This window comes from Hemitrygon akajei, chromosome 21, assembly GCF_048418815.1.
Source record: "Hemitrygon akajei chromosome 21, sHemAka1.3, whole genome shotgun sequence".
Classification (NCBI taxonomy): Eukaryota; Metazoa; Chordata; class Chondrichthyes; order Myliobatiformes; family Dasyatidae; genus Hemitrygon; species Hemitrygon akajei.
In genome coordinates, this window is record NC_133144.1 from 50,341,000 (window position 1) to 50,356,607 (window position 15,608).

The 15,608-nt window shown below is 40.9% G+C and overlaps 1 protein-coding gene across 4 annotated transcripts in view; it reads right to left on the bottom strand.

Annotated features, from left to right (window-relative positions):
- Positions 1 to 15,608, bottom strand: part of ascc1 (activating signal cointegrator 1 complex subunit 1) — a 66,560-nt gene that overhangs the window by 49,423 nt on the left and 1,529 nt on the right. For all 4 annotated transcript variants that reach the window (XM_073025377.1, XM_073025376.1, XM_073025375.1 and 1 more), the window contains 3 exons: positions 11,505 to 11,604; positions 9,933 to 10,030; positions 5,177 to 5,355 (listed from right to left, as the gene is read on the bottom strand). In XM_073025377.1, the coding sequence (XP_072881478.1) occupies positions 5,177 to 5,355; positions 9,933 to 10,030; positions 11,505 to 11,604 (377 nt within the window). The remainder of the gene's footprint in view (positions 1 to 5,176; positions 5,356 to 9,932; positions 10,031 to 11,504; positions 11,605 to 15,608) is intronic.

Here is a 15,608-nt window from a genome sequence, read left to right on the forward strand (position 1 = left end):
AAGATCAATGTAGTTGTCTTATTTCAATTTGCAGTCATGCTCTTTTGATCAGAAAACCTTTGATCAGTTGAAATTATTTGCAGTATTGATATAGATATACAAAGTGTTTTTTTTCATTTTTGATATAAATATTTAAAAGAATATCATCACCTACTGGTAATTAGATATAAGAGCTAATCACCCATGGGTAGGTTCAAGTTGTCTGGATCATGTTTGTAACATTTAACTGTTAATTTAACATCCCTCAAGGCCAGCATTCCAAACACATCTTGAATCTGAATACGGTAGTTTTAATCTTACAATTTCAAACCTGCTTCGGTTAAAAGGTAACCGGCTTTCAAGTTCATTCTCCAGACTGATGACTTGTTATTGCTTTGCTTAACAATAACAAGTTCAGGAAATTTTCCAGATGAAAGAACATTTGAGAGGATAAACACAGGCTTAATTTCACAGAACACTTACAAAATCTGAGGTAGCTCTTTGCCTGGTGCACAGTGACTCTGCGAGTCCCACTCTGCTGCCTTCTCTACATAGCTCTCTGTCTTTTTCCTTTTCAGCTACATATCCAGCTCCCTTTAACAGTTGGTGATAGAGCAAATTAAAGCATTTTGGCTGGTAGATAGGACTACACAGCATGGACACTGGCCTTTTGATCCACCAAATCTACACCAACGCATTTATACGAGTCCTACATTCATCCCAGTTTTTTTTTATTGGCCCCACATCTCTCAACTTCTCCCAGATTCCACCACTCACCTGTACACCAGGGGCGTTTTACAGTCATTGCTTAATCATGCATCCTTGGGAAATGGGAGGAAGGTGAAGCACCTGGAAGAAACCTATTCACCAGGAGAACGTGCAAACTCAAACTAGACAAATCCCCAGATTAAAATGGAACCTGGGTCTACTTGTTTGTTTATTTTCACACTACAAGGTCGAATTGGCCCTTTTGTCCCTTCGAGCCACACTGCCCCAGGAACCCGAAATCCCTGATTTAACCCTAAGCTAATCACGGGGACCATTTACAATGAGCAATTAATATACCCAGTAGGTCTTTGAACTGTGTGAGTAAACCAAAGTACCCAGAGAAAACCCATGCGTTCCAAAGGGAGGACGTACAGAGACATCTTACTGCAATTGAACTCTTACACCGTGAGCTGTAATAGCATCACAGAAACCACTACACTGTTGCACCCCGTGATACCCTATCCTGAGGTATGAAACAAGGGGGTTGTTTAGCCCTGCCTTATCGACAATTGTTGGACTCGCATTTAACCCGGCAAGTGGAGAAGATAAGCACAAGAGACTCCACAGATGCCGGAAGTGAAGAGTACTCCATCACACGTGTCACTTGTGCCTTACAGATGGCAGAAACGTTTTGGAGTAGCAGCAGGTGAACTGCTTGCTGTCCGCCTCTGATCTGCTCTTGTACTTGAACTTACAGTTGCAAGAAAAAGTTGTCAACCCTTTGCAATTACCTGGTTTTCTGCATTAATTACTCATAAAATGTGGCCTGCTCTTCATCTAAGTCACAATAATAGACAAACACAATCTGCCTAAACTAATAACACAGATAATTGTACTTTTCATGTCTTTATTGAACACATTGTTTAATCATTCACAGTCCAAGCTAGAAAAAGTATGTGAAGCCTTGTATTTAATAACTGGGAGAACCTCCTTTAGCAGCAATAACTTCCACTGAATATTTCCTGTAGCTGCTGATCAGACTTACACAATTTTACACCATTCCTCCAAATAAAACTGTTCCATTTCATCAATATTTCTGCAGTATCTTGAATGAACAGTCCTCCAGGTCATGCCACAGCATCTCAATTGAGTAAAGGTCTGGACTCTGACTTGGCTATTTTAAAACATTAATTTTCTTCTTTTTTAAACCATTCTGTTGTTGATTTTACTCTTGTATTTCGGATCATCGTTGTATCATCCAACTTCTATTTCGCTTCAGATTACGAACTGCTACCCTGATATTCTCCTGTAAAGTGTCTTGATACAATTTCGAATTTTTTGTTCCCTCAATGATTACAAGCTGTCCAGGCAAAAAAGCCCCAAACCATGATGCTCCTTCCACCATGCTTCACAGTTGAGGTTGAGGTTTTAGTGTTGGTGTTCACTGCTGTTTTTCCTCTAAACATAACAGTGTGCAATTTTGCCATAAAGTTCAACTTTTGTCTCATCTGTCCACAGACATTGTCCGAGAAGTGTTGTAGAACATCCAGGTGGTCTTTTGCAAATATGAGATGTGCAGTGATGTTTTTTTTTTGGAGAGTGGTGGTTTCCTCCATGGTGTCCTTCCATGAACAACATTCTTGTTCAGTGTTCTTATAATGGACACATGAACAAAGACTTTAGCAAATTATAGAGATTTCTGCAGGTCTTTTGCTGTTACCCTTGGGTTCTTTTTCACCTCCTTCAGCATTACACGTTGTGCTCTTGGTGTGAACTTTGCAGGATGTCCACTCCTAGGGAGAGTAGCAATAGTACTGAATTTCCTTCTTTTGTAAACAATTTCTCTTCCTGTGGACCGATGAACACTTGGGTCTTTAGAAGTACTTTTGTAACCTTTTTAAGCTTCATACATCTCTACAATTCTTCTTCTAAGGTTCTCTGAAAGATGTTTTGATCAAGGCATGGTGCACATAAACAGTTCTTTCTTGACAAGAGCAGGCTCTATCAGTAACTTGACTTTGTCTTTTGTTATAGAGCAGGGCACCTCTACAATCCACACCTCCAATCTCACCTCATTGACTGGAACACCTGACACCAAATTGCTTTTGTAGAACCACAGGTTCACATACTTTTTTGAACCTAGACTGTGATTGTTTAAATGGTGTATTCAGTATTGACGAGAAGTACAATTGTGTTATTAGTTTAGGCAAATTGTGTTTGTCTATCATTGTGATTTAGATGAAGATCAGAACACATTTTATGAGTAATTAAGGCAGAAAACCAGGTAATTACAATTAGAAAGGGTTCACAAACTTTTTTTTCTTGCAACTGTATGTAGCTGGACCAGTTGAATTTCCAATTACTGTTGACCTTCAGAATATTAATAGTGGAGGACTGAGCATCATAATGTTATTGTAAGTCGATGGCAGGTGATTAAACACTGACTCAGTAGGAAGGATTCCAAATGCAACCATAGCAATTATTTTGAGAGGATAAGAATATAAAAGCAAGGATGTAATGCCGAGTCTTTGTAAGGCTTTGGTCAGACTACATTTGGAGTATTGTGAGCAATTGTGGCCCCCATATCTAAGAAAGGGTGTGCAGGCATTGGAGAGGGTCCGGAGGAGGCTTGCAAGAATGATTCTGGGAATACAACATAAGCCGGTATTATTAAACTTAATTCTGATGAAAGGGTTAATACGTGAGGAAAGTTCGATGGCCTTGGGTCTGTGCTCAGTGGAGTTTAGAAGAATGAGGGGAGATCTCATGGAAACCTACTGAATATTGAAAGGCCTACATAGAATGGAGATGGAGAATATGTTTCCAATAGTGGGAGAGTCTAGGATCAGAGGGCACAGCCTGAGAATGGAAGGACGTTCCTTTACGGCAGAGATGAGGAGGAATTTCTTTATCAGAGGGTGGTGAATCTGTTGAATTCATTTCTACAGATGACTGTAGAGACCAAGTCATTGGGGATAGTTGACAGGTTCTTAATTAGTAAGGGCTCCTACAGTTCTACAGCATATCTTGTAGCCTTGATAAAGATGGTCATTGCCGGCCACCTTAGTGCTGCTAATGTTACTTGTTACTTATCATCCCAGGCTTGAACGTTGTTTAGCTTTTGCTGTGTGCAGGGAATGGGTTGCTGAAGAGTTGCAAGTATAATTTAACTCAGCAATCATCAGCAAACATTCTCACGTTTCAGCTTAAGAGGAAAGGAAAGTCAATGATGAAGCAGTTATGCTGGGACCTTCCCTGAAATATGATGTCCTGGGGGTGGGATGATTGACATCCAACGACCACAACCCTTTTCTCCAGGGTTCCTCTTGAAACCCATTTGTATTAGTTAATGTCACATAGTTAGACAAATAATGCCTCATTGTCGAGGCAATCTCTGTCACCTCAGCTCCGGCAATTGTTCAGCTCTTTGGTCCATATTTGGATGAATGTGGGTGGGTGGAGTAGGTTCTTCCCAATATCCTGAAAACAGTTATTCATACGAGTAATATAGCCTCCAATCTGACAGCATGAAAATCGAATTCTCCTCCCTCCCCCTTCTCTCTTTTCCTATTCCTAGACACTAGAACACTACAGCACAGTACAGGCCCTTTGACCCTCAATGTTGTGCCGACCTATATATTCCTTAAAAAAAAAGTACTAAACCCGCACTACCCTGTAACCCTCTATTTTTTTTTCAACCATGTGCCTGTCCAAGAGGCTCTTAAATACCCCTAATATTTTAGCCTCCACCACCATCCCTGGCAAGTCATTCCAGGCATCCACAACCCTCTGTGTAAAAAACTTACTCCTGATGTCTCCCCTAAACTTCCCTCCCTTAACTTTGTACATATGCCCTCTGGTGTTTGATTCGTGCCCTGATTCTGGCTTCCCTCTTAACCCTTCCCCTCTCTTCACTGTAGTTCTCCTCCTCCTTCCCTTTCTCTCATGGTCCACACTCCACTCCTATCAGAATCCTTCTTCTTCAGTCCCTTACCTCTTCCACCTATCAGCTTCCCCACTTCATCCTCCTACCCCACCCATCTACCCTCTGCCAGCCTTTTCTCCTTCCCCACTCCATACTTTCTTATTCTGGCTTCTTCCCTCTTCTTTTCCAGTCCTGATGAAGGGTCTTGACCCAAAATGTTGGCTGTTTATTCCTCTCCATGGATGCTGCCTAACCTGCTGAGTCCCTGCAGCATTTTGCGTGTGTTGTTCAAGATTTCTAGCACTTGCAGAATGTGTTGTCTTTAACACTTTTCGAGTGATTGTAAATTGCTGAAGATTGTACCAAGGACATGAAAAAACAATTTTTGTCAAGTCCTTTCATAAACTGATAGCAAAAGTCTGTGCTGTAGGAAATTCACAAAAAAAAACAAGCTTCTTGAAGAACCCTGATTACATCATACTGAGGGTCTTTTATCTTTAAATTCTCCCACATTGTTTCATCTAAAAGTAGGATGACGTCTGGTCCCCAGCCTGAGAACTGTACCTGTGAGTGGCTTTTCAACACCTCCTCTTTAAACTTCGCAAACCGTTCCTGAATTGTGGCATGATTAAGAGCAAAGGACAGGAAATGGGTGAAGGGCTGCTTCCGACGGAAACTGTCCAGCATCACCTCAATCCGTGTTTGGGCTGATGCCACTCCTGCTTGCTGCTGCCCAGTGATAACTGAAAAAAAAGAAAGCTCGAGGTCAGAATGTGCTTCCCCACTTTGTACTGTGTGAAAATCTGATGCAACCACGAATCAGAAACAGGATAGAGCTTTTTCTGGATTAGCCAAAGTCTGCTGACTGACTTATGAGCATCTGATGCACTGGAGTGGTGTGAGCATTTTCCCTGGTGCAGTCCCTACAACACTAATTCCATTAAAAGCCTGCACTAAAATGACTCATATGAGGCTGTAAGTTACTGAACAATATCTGTCTTTGTTACTTTTAAATTCAACTACTTCCCGCATACAACTGCCTGTAAACTTAAGATCAATTAAAACTGTGCTGCTCTTGTCATCAATCACATTTTTTGTTTGCTCAGCCTAATATGCCTTGTAGTTCACCTCACCTTATTCTTAAAATTCGCTAGTTTAAAATCACTTCATTGCGTCATCTCTTCTTACTCTCTCTAATCCTACAACCCTTAGAGATACAGTATCTTAGCTCCTTCAATATTGTCCTCATTCCAGAACCTAATGGCTCTACCATCAATAGCCGAGCTTTCAGCAGTCAAGGTCCTAAGCTTTTAACTTTTCTCCTTGAACAGATATATAACTCTTTTCATCTTTGAGGTGCTCCTTAAAATCTTCTTTGGTCAAGGTTTTGATTATTGGGTCAAATATTTCCTTATGAAGGTTGAGATCATTTTTTAAATAATAATTGCGTGATGGGCCTTGCAATTTTTTGTTACAATACGAAACACAATAAATAAGAAACGCATAGTGGCGATTTAAGCAGATGCTTATCACCACACTGAAAGAAGCTCTTGTCCTCTTCATTTGGTAAAATGGATTTTTCATATTGTTTTGAGTCACTGGACTGAGCAGGCGAGCCATTGTGTAACTTCCCATCAAAAGGAAACAAAAGTAATACTCTGTCTTGGTTATACTATAGCCAAGCTAATGTCTTGAAGAGGTATTAAATCTCCAGAGGTGTTTACAGTCTCAGATTAATTACATAGTACATAGAACATTACAGCAAACGAGGTAGCTAAGGAGATTATAGAGGCATTAGTAGGGATCTTTCAAGAATCAATAGATTGTGGAATGGTTTTGGAGGACTGGAAAATTGCAAATATCACTCCACTTTTTAAGAAGGGAGGGAGGCAAAATTATCAGCCAGTTAGCCTGACTTCAGTGGCTGACAAGATACTACAGTTCCTTATTAAAGATGAGGTTTTGGGGTAGTTGGAGGCACAATAAAATAGGCTGAAGTCAGCATTGCTAAGGGGAATTCTCCCTGACAAATCTGTTGGAATTCTTTGAGGAATTAACTGGCAAGATAGACATAGAACAGTCAGTGGATGTTGTTTAGTTGGGTTTTCAGAAGGCTTTCAACAAGGTACCAAACATGAGGTTGCTATAGAAGGTAAGAGCCCATGGTATTACAGGAAAGATAGTACCACAGGTAGAAGATCGGCAAACTCGCAGAAGGCAAAGAGTGAGAATAAAGGAGACCTCTTCTGGTTGGCTGTTGGTGACGAGTGGAGTTCCCCAGGGATCAGTGTTGTTTGTTTTTACTTTGCATGTTATTCGTTAACGATAGGGATGACGGAATTGACGACTGTTCCTGCTCCGGCCGCTCGTTCCCCACACGGGGCACAGTCTGGGCGAAGCAGTTGCTCATCGGGTTCCCAATGAAATCTCCACCACCTCACCTCGATTCTCTAACCCCAGGGAAAGGACTGGAATCCTTCACCCTGTTTCTGCTCCCCGTTCCCTGGCTTTGATGTCGGAAATCTGTTGTTATGCAGCAGTAGTATGTTGCAATATATGATAGTAATTTTAAAATAGCTTATAAATTACTGAATCAGAATCAGGTTAATTATTACCAGCATGTGACATGAAATTTGTTAACTTAGCAGCAGCAGTTCAATGCAATAAATAATCTACCAGAGAGAAAAAAATAATGATAAATAAAACATAACAAGTGAATCAATTACATATATTGAATAAATTATTAAAAATATGCAATAACAGAAATACTGTATATTAAAAAAGTGAGGTTGTGTCCAAAGCTTCAAAGTCCATTTAGGAATCAGATGGCAGAGGGGAAGAAGCTGTTCCTGAATCGTTGAGTGTGTGCCTTCAGGCTTCTGTATCTCCTACCTGATGGTAACAGTGAGAAAAGGGCATGCCCTGGGTGCTGGAGGTCCTTAATAATGAATGCTGCCTTTCAGAGACACTGCTTCCAAAAGATGTCCCGGGTACTTTGTAGGCTAGTGTCCAAGATGGAGCTGACTAGATTTACAACTTTCTGCAGCTTCTTTCGGTCCTGTGCAGTAGCCCCTCCATACCAGACAGTGATGCAGCCTGTCAGAATGCTCTCCATGGTACAAATATAGAAGTTTTTGAGCCTATTTTTTGACATGCCAAATCGCTTCAAACTTCTAATAAAGTATAGCCGCTGACTTGCCTTCTTTATGACTACATCAATATGCTGGGACCAGGTTAAATCCTCAGAGATCTTGACAATCAGGAACTTGAATCTGCTCACTCTCTCCACCTCTGATCCCTCTACGTGTTCCCTCATCTTACCCTTCCTGAAGTCCACAATCAGCTCTTTCGTCTTACTGACATTGAGTGCCAGGTTGTTGCTGCAGCGCCACTCCACTAGCTGGCATATCTCACTCCTGTACACCCTCTCATCACCACCTGAGATTCTACCAACATTGGTTGTATCGTCAGCAAATTTGTAAATGGTGTTTGAGTTATGTCTAGCCACACAGTCATGTGTATACAGAGAGTAGAGCAGTGGGCTAAGCACACACCCCTGAGGTGCGCCAGTGTTGATCGTCAGTGAAGAGGATATGTTATCACCAATCCGCACAGACTGTGATCTTCTGGTTAGGAAGTCTAGGATCCAATTACAGAGGTCCAGGTTCTGCAACTTCTCAATTAGGATTGTGGGAATGATGGTATTAAATGCTGAGCTATAGTCGATGAACAGCATCCTGACACAGGTGTTTGTGTTGTCTAGGTGGTCTAAAGCCGTGTGAAGAGCCATGGAGATTGCATCTGCTATTGACCTATTGTGAGAATATGCAAATTGCAATGGGTCCAGGTCCTTGCTGAGGCAGGAGTTCAGTCTAGTCATAACCAATCTCTCAAAGCATTTCATCACTGTGGATGTGAATGCTACCGGGCAACAGTCATTAAGGCATATTCTGAGCAGTTCTGGGCCTCATATCTAAGAAAGGATGTGCTGGCGCTGGAGAGGCTTACAGGAATGATTTTGGGAAATGAAAGGTTTAATTAAGAAGTATATATTAAAAAATAAATAAGTAGCACAAAAAGAGAGCAAAAATAGTGTTCATGGGTTATTTGTCCATTCAGAAATCTCTTATCACTGTCTTATGTGATGTCAGGACATCAAAGAATACGACGAGAAGGTAGGTGTATGGGGTTGAGTGGGATCCGAGATCAGCCATGATGGAATGGCAGAGCAGACTTGATGGGCTGAATGGCCTAATTCTGCTCCTATGTCTTATGGACCGACAGTCTTTGTGACCAAATTTGCAAATGATACAAATTAGGTTGGGGGTGTGCAGGTAGTGCTGAGGAAGCAGGGAGTCTGCAGAAGAACTTGACTTCAGAGAACAGGCAAAGAAGTGACCGATGGAACACAGGATCAGGAAGTGTTTTATCATGCATTTTGGTAGTAGATAGTTTCTAAAAGAGGAGTGAATTCTGAAATTGGAGATGCAAAGGAACTGGGTAGTAATCATAAAAGATTTCCGTAAAAGGTTAACTTTCAGGTTGCAAATGCAATTTTAGCATTCATTTAGCAAGGACTGGAATATAACAGCAAGGATGTAATGCTGAGACCTTACAAGGCATTGGTCAGATTGCACTTCAAGTATTGTGAGCAGTTTTGGGCCTCATATCTAAGAAAGGATGTGCTGGCATTAGAGAGGTTTACAGGAATGATTTTGGGAAATGAAAGGTTTAATTTTGAGGACCATAATACAGCTTTAAGTCTAAACTAGCTGGAGTTTAGAAGAATGAAGGGGGACCTTGCAATGGAGACAAATGCAAACTAGATGATCTAGGCTGATTTCAGGAACGGAGGGGCTGATGAATGAAGAAAGGCTGAGCAGATTGTGCCTATACTAACTGGAGTGCACAAAACTTAGAGAAGAACTTCTTGAAACAGGTAAGATTCCAAGGGGTTTAATTAATTCATGAGATGCTTCTGCTTGAGGGATTACTGGATAGTTTCAGAATTCAAGATGGAGATGAGAAGGAATTTCTTCTCTCAGAGGGTTGACAATGCTTGGGGTTTTGTACTCCAGAGAGATGTACATACTGAATATATTTAAGATGGAGAGTGACAAACACCTGAACCACAAGAGAGTCAGCAATTGGGAAGCGTACAGGTAACTAGCATTGAGACCAAGAATTAATCAGCTATGCTCTGACTGAATGGTAACACATGCTTTAAGGGCCAATCAGCCTCCACCTGCTCCTATTTCCTACGTTCTCATAATTTTCTGTGTCCTACAAAACATGTCTGTTTATCCCAAGTTAAACTTACCAATCGGTCCTTCCACTCCGTGTTTAGGAATACTTATGGAAGTCCGTGTTTCGGTCTCCAGTCTGCGTTTGGTCTCTGCTTTCTTCCCAATTATATATCTGTGGTGAAGAAAGTGCATATTATTATTAGCCAGCTGGAATGTTCCTGGTGAGAAAAGGACTGAGCTGTGTCACCCAGCAGAAGAGAAGGTGTTTCACATTGCTGAAAGAACAAAGCAATGCATGGGAATGCGTTATTTTCATGTATTCAACTATCAGGTGAAGGTATCATTGATTCATAAAAGAATGAAACTGTCATAAAGATTTTCAGTAACTGCCACAAGCACAAGAGATCCTGCAGATGCTGGAAATCCAGAGCAATACACAAAATGCTGGAGGAACTCAGTAGGCCAGGTAGTATCCATGGAGAGAAATAAACAGTCAACGTTTCGGGCCGAATCCCTTTGTCAGGTCACCTAATGAAGGGTTTCAGCCTGAAACTTTGACATATTTATTCCTCTCCATAGATGTTCAGTAACTGCCAGTTCATGTTTAGTTGCAAATATTTGTAAGATGAAAAAGTATTAGTAGTTAGGTGTCACGGTAGTATAGTAGTTAGCATAATATTATTACAGTTCGGGGCACCAGAGACCGGAGTTCAATTCCAACACCGCCTACAAGAAGTCTGTACGTCCTTCCCATGAGTGTGTGCGTTTCTGGCAGGTGCTCTAGTTTCCTTCCACATTCCAAAGACATGCTGGTTAGTGGGTTAATTGGTCATTGTAAATTGCATCGTGATTAAGCAAAGGCTAAATAGGTAGGTTGCTGGACGGTACGGCTCAGCGGGCCAGAAGGGCCTGTTCTGCACTCTGTCTCTAAATGAATAAATAAAGTTGCCCTATTGGAAGGGATGAACATTAACCACATGTGAATGCATCTCAATGGCAGGTTAACCGAATGTCAAACCTCTCTCCTTGTATAAACTGTGTCACTTCTCTTAGGGAGGGCAGTACAATAATTAATAAACAAGACAATAGGCACAGTAAAGGTCGAATTACAATATAATAAGAGCCTGTGGTATGTCGAATTACTGGTGAATGATTAGTCTTTGGGGTACTGCAAGTCTGTGTCTTTATTGATGCTTTGTTGCATGCTTGAGTGCTTGGTGGGGGGTGCCGATGCTTTTTTGCTGGTGGGGGGGGGTTGTTGCTTTGCTGCTGCTTGTGCATGGAAGGGGGGAGTTGGGGGGACGTTGGGGTTCTAACATTTAACTATCATTCATTGTTTGGGGCACTCCTCAGTTTTCGTGGATGTTTGCGAAAGAAAAGAATTTCCGGATGCATATTGTATCCTTTTCTCTGACATTAAATGTACCCATTGAACCAATTGAAATTTCATATCATGAATTAAAGTTAAATCTCAGAGCTACCATTGTGGAATTTGAAACCAGTTTCTTCAATAGTTAATCTAGGTTTATGGATCACCAGTCTGGTAAATTACCTGTCGCATCACCAAAACATTTGCGAAAAAGGCAAAGTTAAAAGTTCTCACATGCACAAACATGCTTGTTAAATTCAAAATGACCATAGCTCACTTGTAAAGGGCACTGGGTACATCCATGGTGCATCGATAGCCTTGGTCTGTCTGTTCTATAAGTACAGAGTCACAAGGTTCATCCATACAGTCCACGACTCCTGCAAGAAAGAAGATAACCCGCTGAAACAAATGGTAAACGTTCAGTTCACAGTTGGTGACCTCTAATCCCATGAATCGCAATGGAAATGCTACCAAAACTGTGATTGATGCAGGAGAATAAATATCACATGCCTTCTTTCTCCAGCAGATACAAACCTCACCTACCTAACTTTTTGTTGTAAGATTACCCATCTATTTCACACAATGATCCGGTAAACCTTACCTGAAGTGTTTCAAATGCATAAGCATCCTTCCTTAAAAAAGATCAATGCTGTACACAATCAATACCATACATAACTGAAGAAAAACCTCCACTTTTTTTTCAATTTCATTAACAAAAAGCATTTTGTTAAGTTTTCCTAACTGTATTCTAACCTTTTGCACAATACACACGAGGAAATCCAGATCACTCACTAATCTTTCACTATAAAAGTAGTTTGTTAAACATTTTCATGCTCAGATAAGCATTTTCCCAGACTAAACCCCATTTGCCACTCACATAACTTGTCTATTTCCCCTTTGTTGCCTCCTTTTCACAACTTACTATGTGTGTAGTCAGCGAAGCTAGCACTGATACCCTAAGTGTTTCCATCCAACTGATAGTAAAATGATAAGACCACAACACTACCAATTCTGATGGCATTCCGCTCATTGCATTTTGCTGACCAGAGGAAAAAGAATCATTCTGCATAGTGCTTGTTTTCTGTTAGCCTGGCAATCTTATATCATTGTCAATATCTTATCTTCTACACCAGGAGCATTCATTTTCTGCACTTACTTGTGATGCAGTCCCATAACCAATACTTTTCCTTTTATCCACAACTTTTTACTTCAAAGAATTCCAATAAATTAGTCAAACAGAATATCCCTTTATGGCATGGCAGCCTAGCAGTTAGCATAATGCTTTACAGCACCAGCTGTACGATTGGGGTTCAATTCCCACTGCTCTCTGTAAGGAGTCTATATGTTCTCCCTGGGCTTTCCTCCAGGCGCTCTGGTTTCCTCCCACAGTCCAACCACATGTGGGTTAGAGCTATTAAGTTGTGGGCACTAGAAGCATGGCAACACTTGCTGGCTGCCCCAGCACATCCTCGACATAAACAATGCATTTCAGTATATATTTTGATATTTCAATGTACGTGTGACAAATAAATAAAGCTCATCTCCTTTTATGAAACCGTATTGACATCATTATGTTCATTTAGAAGGTAAAGCAGTACCGTAGTTTACTGTTTTTAATAACAGCTTCCAACATTTTCCTGTGACAAATGCTGACTATCCTATAGTTCCCTGTGTTCTGTCTCCCTCCATTTATTTAAAGTAGTTTTTCTTCCCGTCCTGTGGGGGCATGCCTTATTCTGATTGTCAAAAGTAGCTTCCATTGTGATTGGTCAATTTAGAAACTGCAGCTCCTTTTCCTATTGGATAGCTGCCTGGTGTCCAGTTTCAAATATCCTGGGTATATAAAATAACACGTGGAAGGGGCTTGCTCTCTTCTTCCTTTGTTTAAGACATGACCATTGGGAAGGTATGCTTTGCGCACTTTTAACTAAGTATGTTTGTTGAATGTTTGGGCAAATCTTTTACTGTTTGTAAATAAATGATCAATATACCTATTCCTAGTTAGTGCATTTCCTGTCTCACTTGCCAGACCCGCAAACCTGACTCAACATTACACTTCCTTATTTTTCAGTCTCCTTCCGAATTTGTGGAATTTCGGAAAATTAAAACCAACACACTAACTATCTCACAGGTTATTTCTTTTAAGACCTGAAGATGAAGTTTATCAAAGCATACTGATGTAATCTGAAATTATCTGCCCACAGATCTAAGAAAGTGTTCAGCACCACTAAGTATTGACTGTAATTTTCCTGCATTCTTCTCTACCTTCCAATTCTCATTTTATAGCTAAGATGTTAAATGTTTCCTCTTCAGTGAAGACTGATACAAAATACCTGTTTAATTCTTCTGCCTTTTCCTTGCTTTACTTTATTAATTTGCTGGATTCACTTTTGATAAAATCATTGCTCACTTTGTTTTTAAGATATCCAAATACATATTTTTATATTTATAGCTTTATCTCAAGCTCTTCTTTTTCTTTCCTTATTAATCATTTAGTCATTTGTTGGTTATTTTAGTTAACCAGTTGGTGGTGTAGTGGCATCTGCACCGTACTTCGAAGTGACTGATCCCGGGTTCAATTCCGGCTAGCACCTTACACGCTTTCCACCCGTGCTGGGTTGAGCGTCCAGCTCGCAACTCAGCCTCGTAAAAAAACAGTCAAATGCTAAAGAAATATCAAGGTTGCTGCCCCATGCACCGCAAGACCCGGAGAGAAATAATAACAACAATTATTTTAGTGGTGTACTTGTTCTCTGGGCAAACGATAACAATCATTGTCTGCCAGAGAGTAGAGTCATGGGTGTGCTGTTCTTTGAAGAGTCTGTCCAGATGACCTGTCATGAGCTCAGCACAGACATGTAATCATGAAGAAAGGCCCCTGTGTGTTTACTTTCTTAGAGGTTAAGGAGGTTCCAACTCTAACAAACTTCTATAGATGTACAGTGAAGAGCATTCCAGCTTGTTGCATGGCATGGAGGAGGCCACTGCACAGAATTGGGAAAAGCTTGCAGAGGGTTGCAAACTCAGCCAGCTCCATCATGGGCACTAGCCTCCCCAGCAATGAGAACATCTTCAAAAGGTGATGCCTCAAAGAGGCAGCATCCATTATGGACGCCCATTAGCCAGGCCATGCTGTCTTTTCATAACTGCCATTAGGGAGGAGGTACAGAAGCCTGAATACACACACACACCCACCCACCCACCATTTTAGGAGCAACTTCTTCCCCTCCACAACCAGATTTCTGAATGGACAATGAACTCATGCCCACTACTTCAGTATGTTTCCCTCTCCTTTTGAACTACTTAACTCATATTTTCAATATACTCATTGTAATTCATAGCTATTAGTATTATGTATTGCAATGTACTGCTACATATATTAAACCTGATTCTGAATCTGACACGCTGACATTCAGGAGCATGAAGCTGCTCACTCTTTCCACTGTTGACCTTTCGATGATGGCTCTTACATGTCCCCTCAACTTCCCCTTCCTGAAGTCCACAATCAATTCCTTTGTCTTACTGAGGTTGAGTGCACGATTGTTGTTGCAACACCACTCAACCAAATTATCTATCTCCCGCCTCCTCGTCACCATCTGAGATTCTGTGGTGTCATCTGTGAATTTATAGATGGGCATTTGAGTCGTACCTAGCCACACAGTCATGAGTGTAGAGAGAGTAGAGCAGATGGCTAAGCACACATTCTTGAGGTGTGCTTGTGTTGATCTTAAAATAAATTCTAGGAAGGATCATACAGCAACCTTGAAAATACAGAATAAGGACTGATAAAATTTCTCTTGTCTAATTTTGTACTCCTGTCACAATACACAAGTTCAGGGAAATAAAGTTAGGGAGAGAGGTCAGTAATTACTTATTTTGACATAGGGTGGCCAACAACTGAGACACAGGAGACACAGGGTTGTGGCAAACCAATATCGGCAAAAGCAAAATAATTAACTGAAACAGTGATGTGATGTCAGCTATTATTTGTTTCAATTGTACATACACAGCAATACGATGCAGTTCTTCTTAAAGGTCAATAAAAATAAAAACACCAGCCATTTTGTCTGTCAATTTTACAGGTATAGTTACATGCAGTGGCTACTTTATTAGGTGCCTCTTGTTCCTAATTAAGTGGTTACTGGGTGTATGTTCATGGTCTTCTGCTGCTGTAGCCCTTCCATTTCATGTTTCGACATGTGCATTCATAGACACTCTTCTACACATCACTGTTGTAATGCATGGTTATCTTAGCTACTGTCACCTCCCTGTCAGCTTGAACCAGTTTGGCCATTCTCTTCTGACCTCTCTCAGTAACAAGGCATTTCCACCCACAGAACAGCCGCTCATATTTTTTTTTTTGCTTTTCGTGCCATTCTCT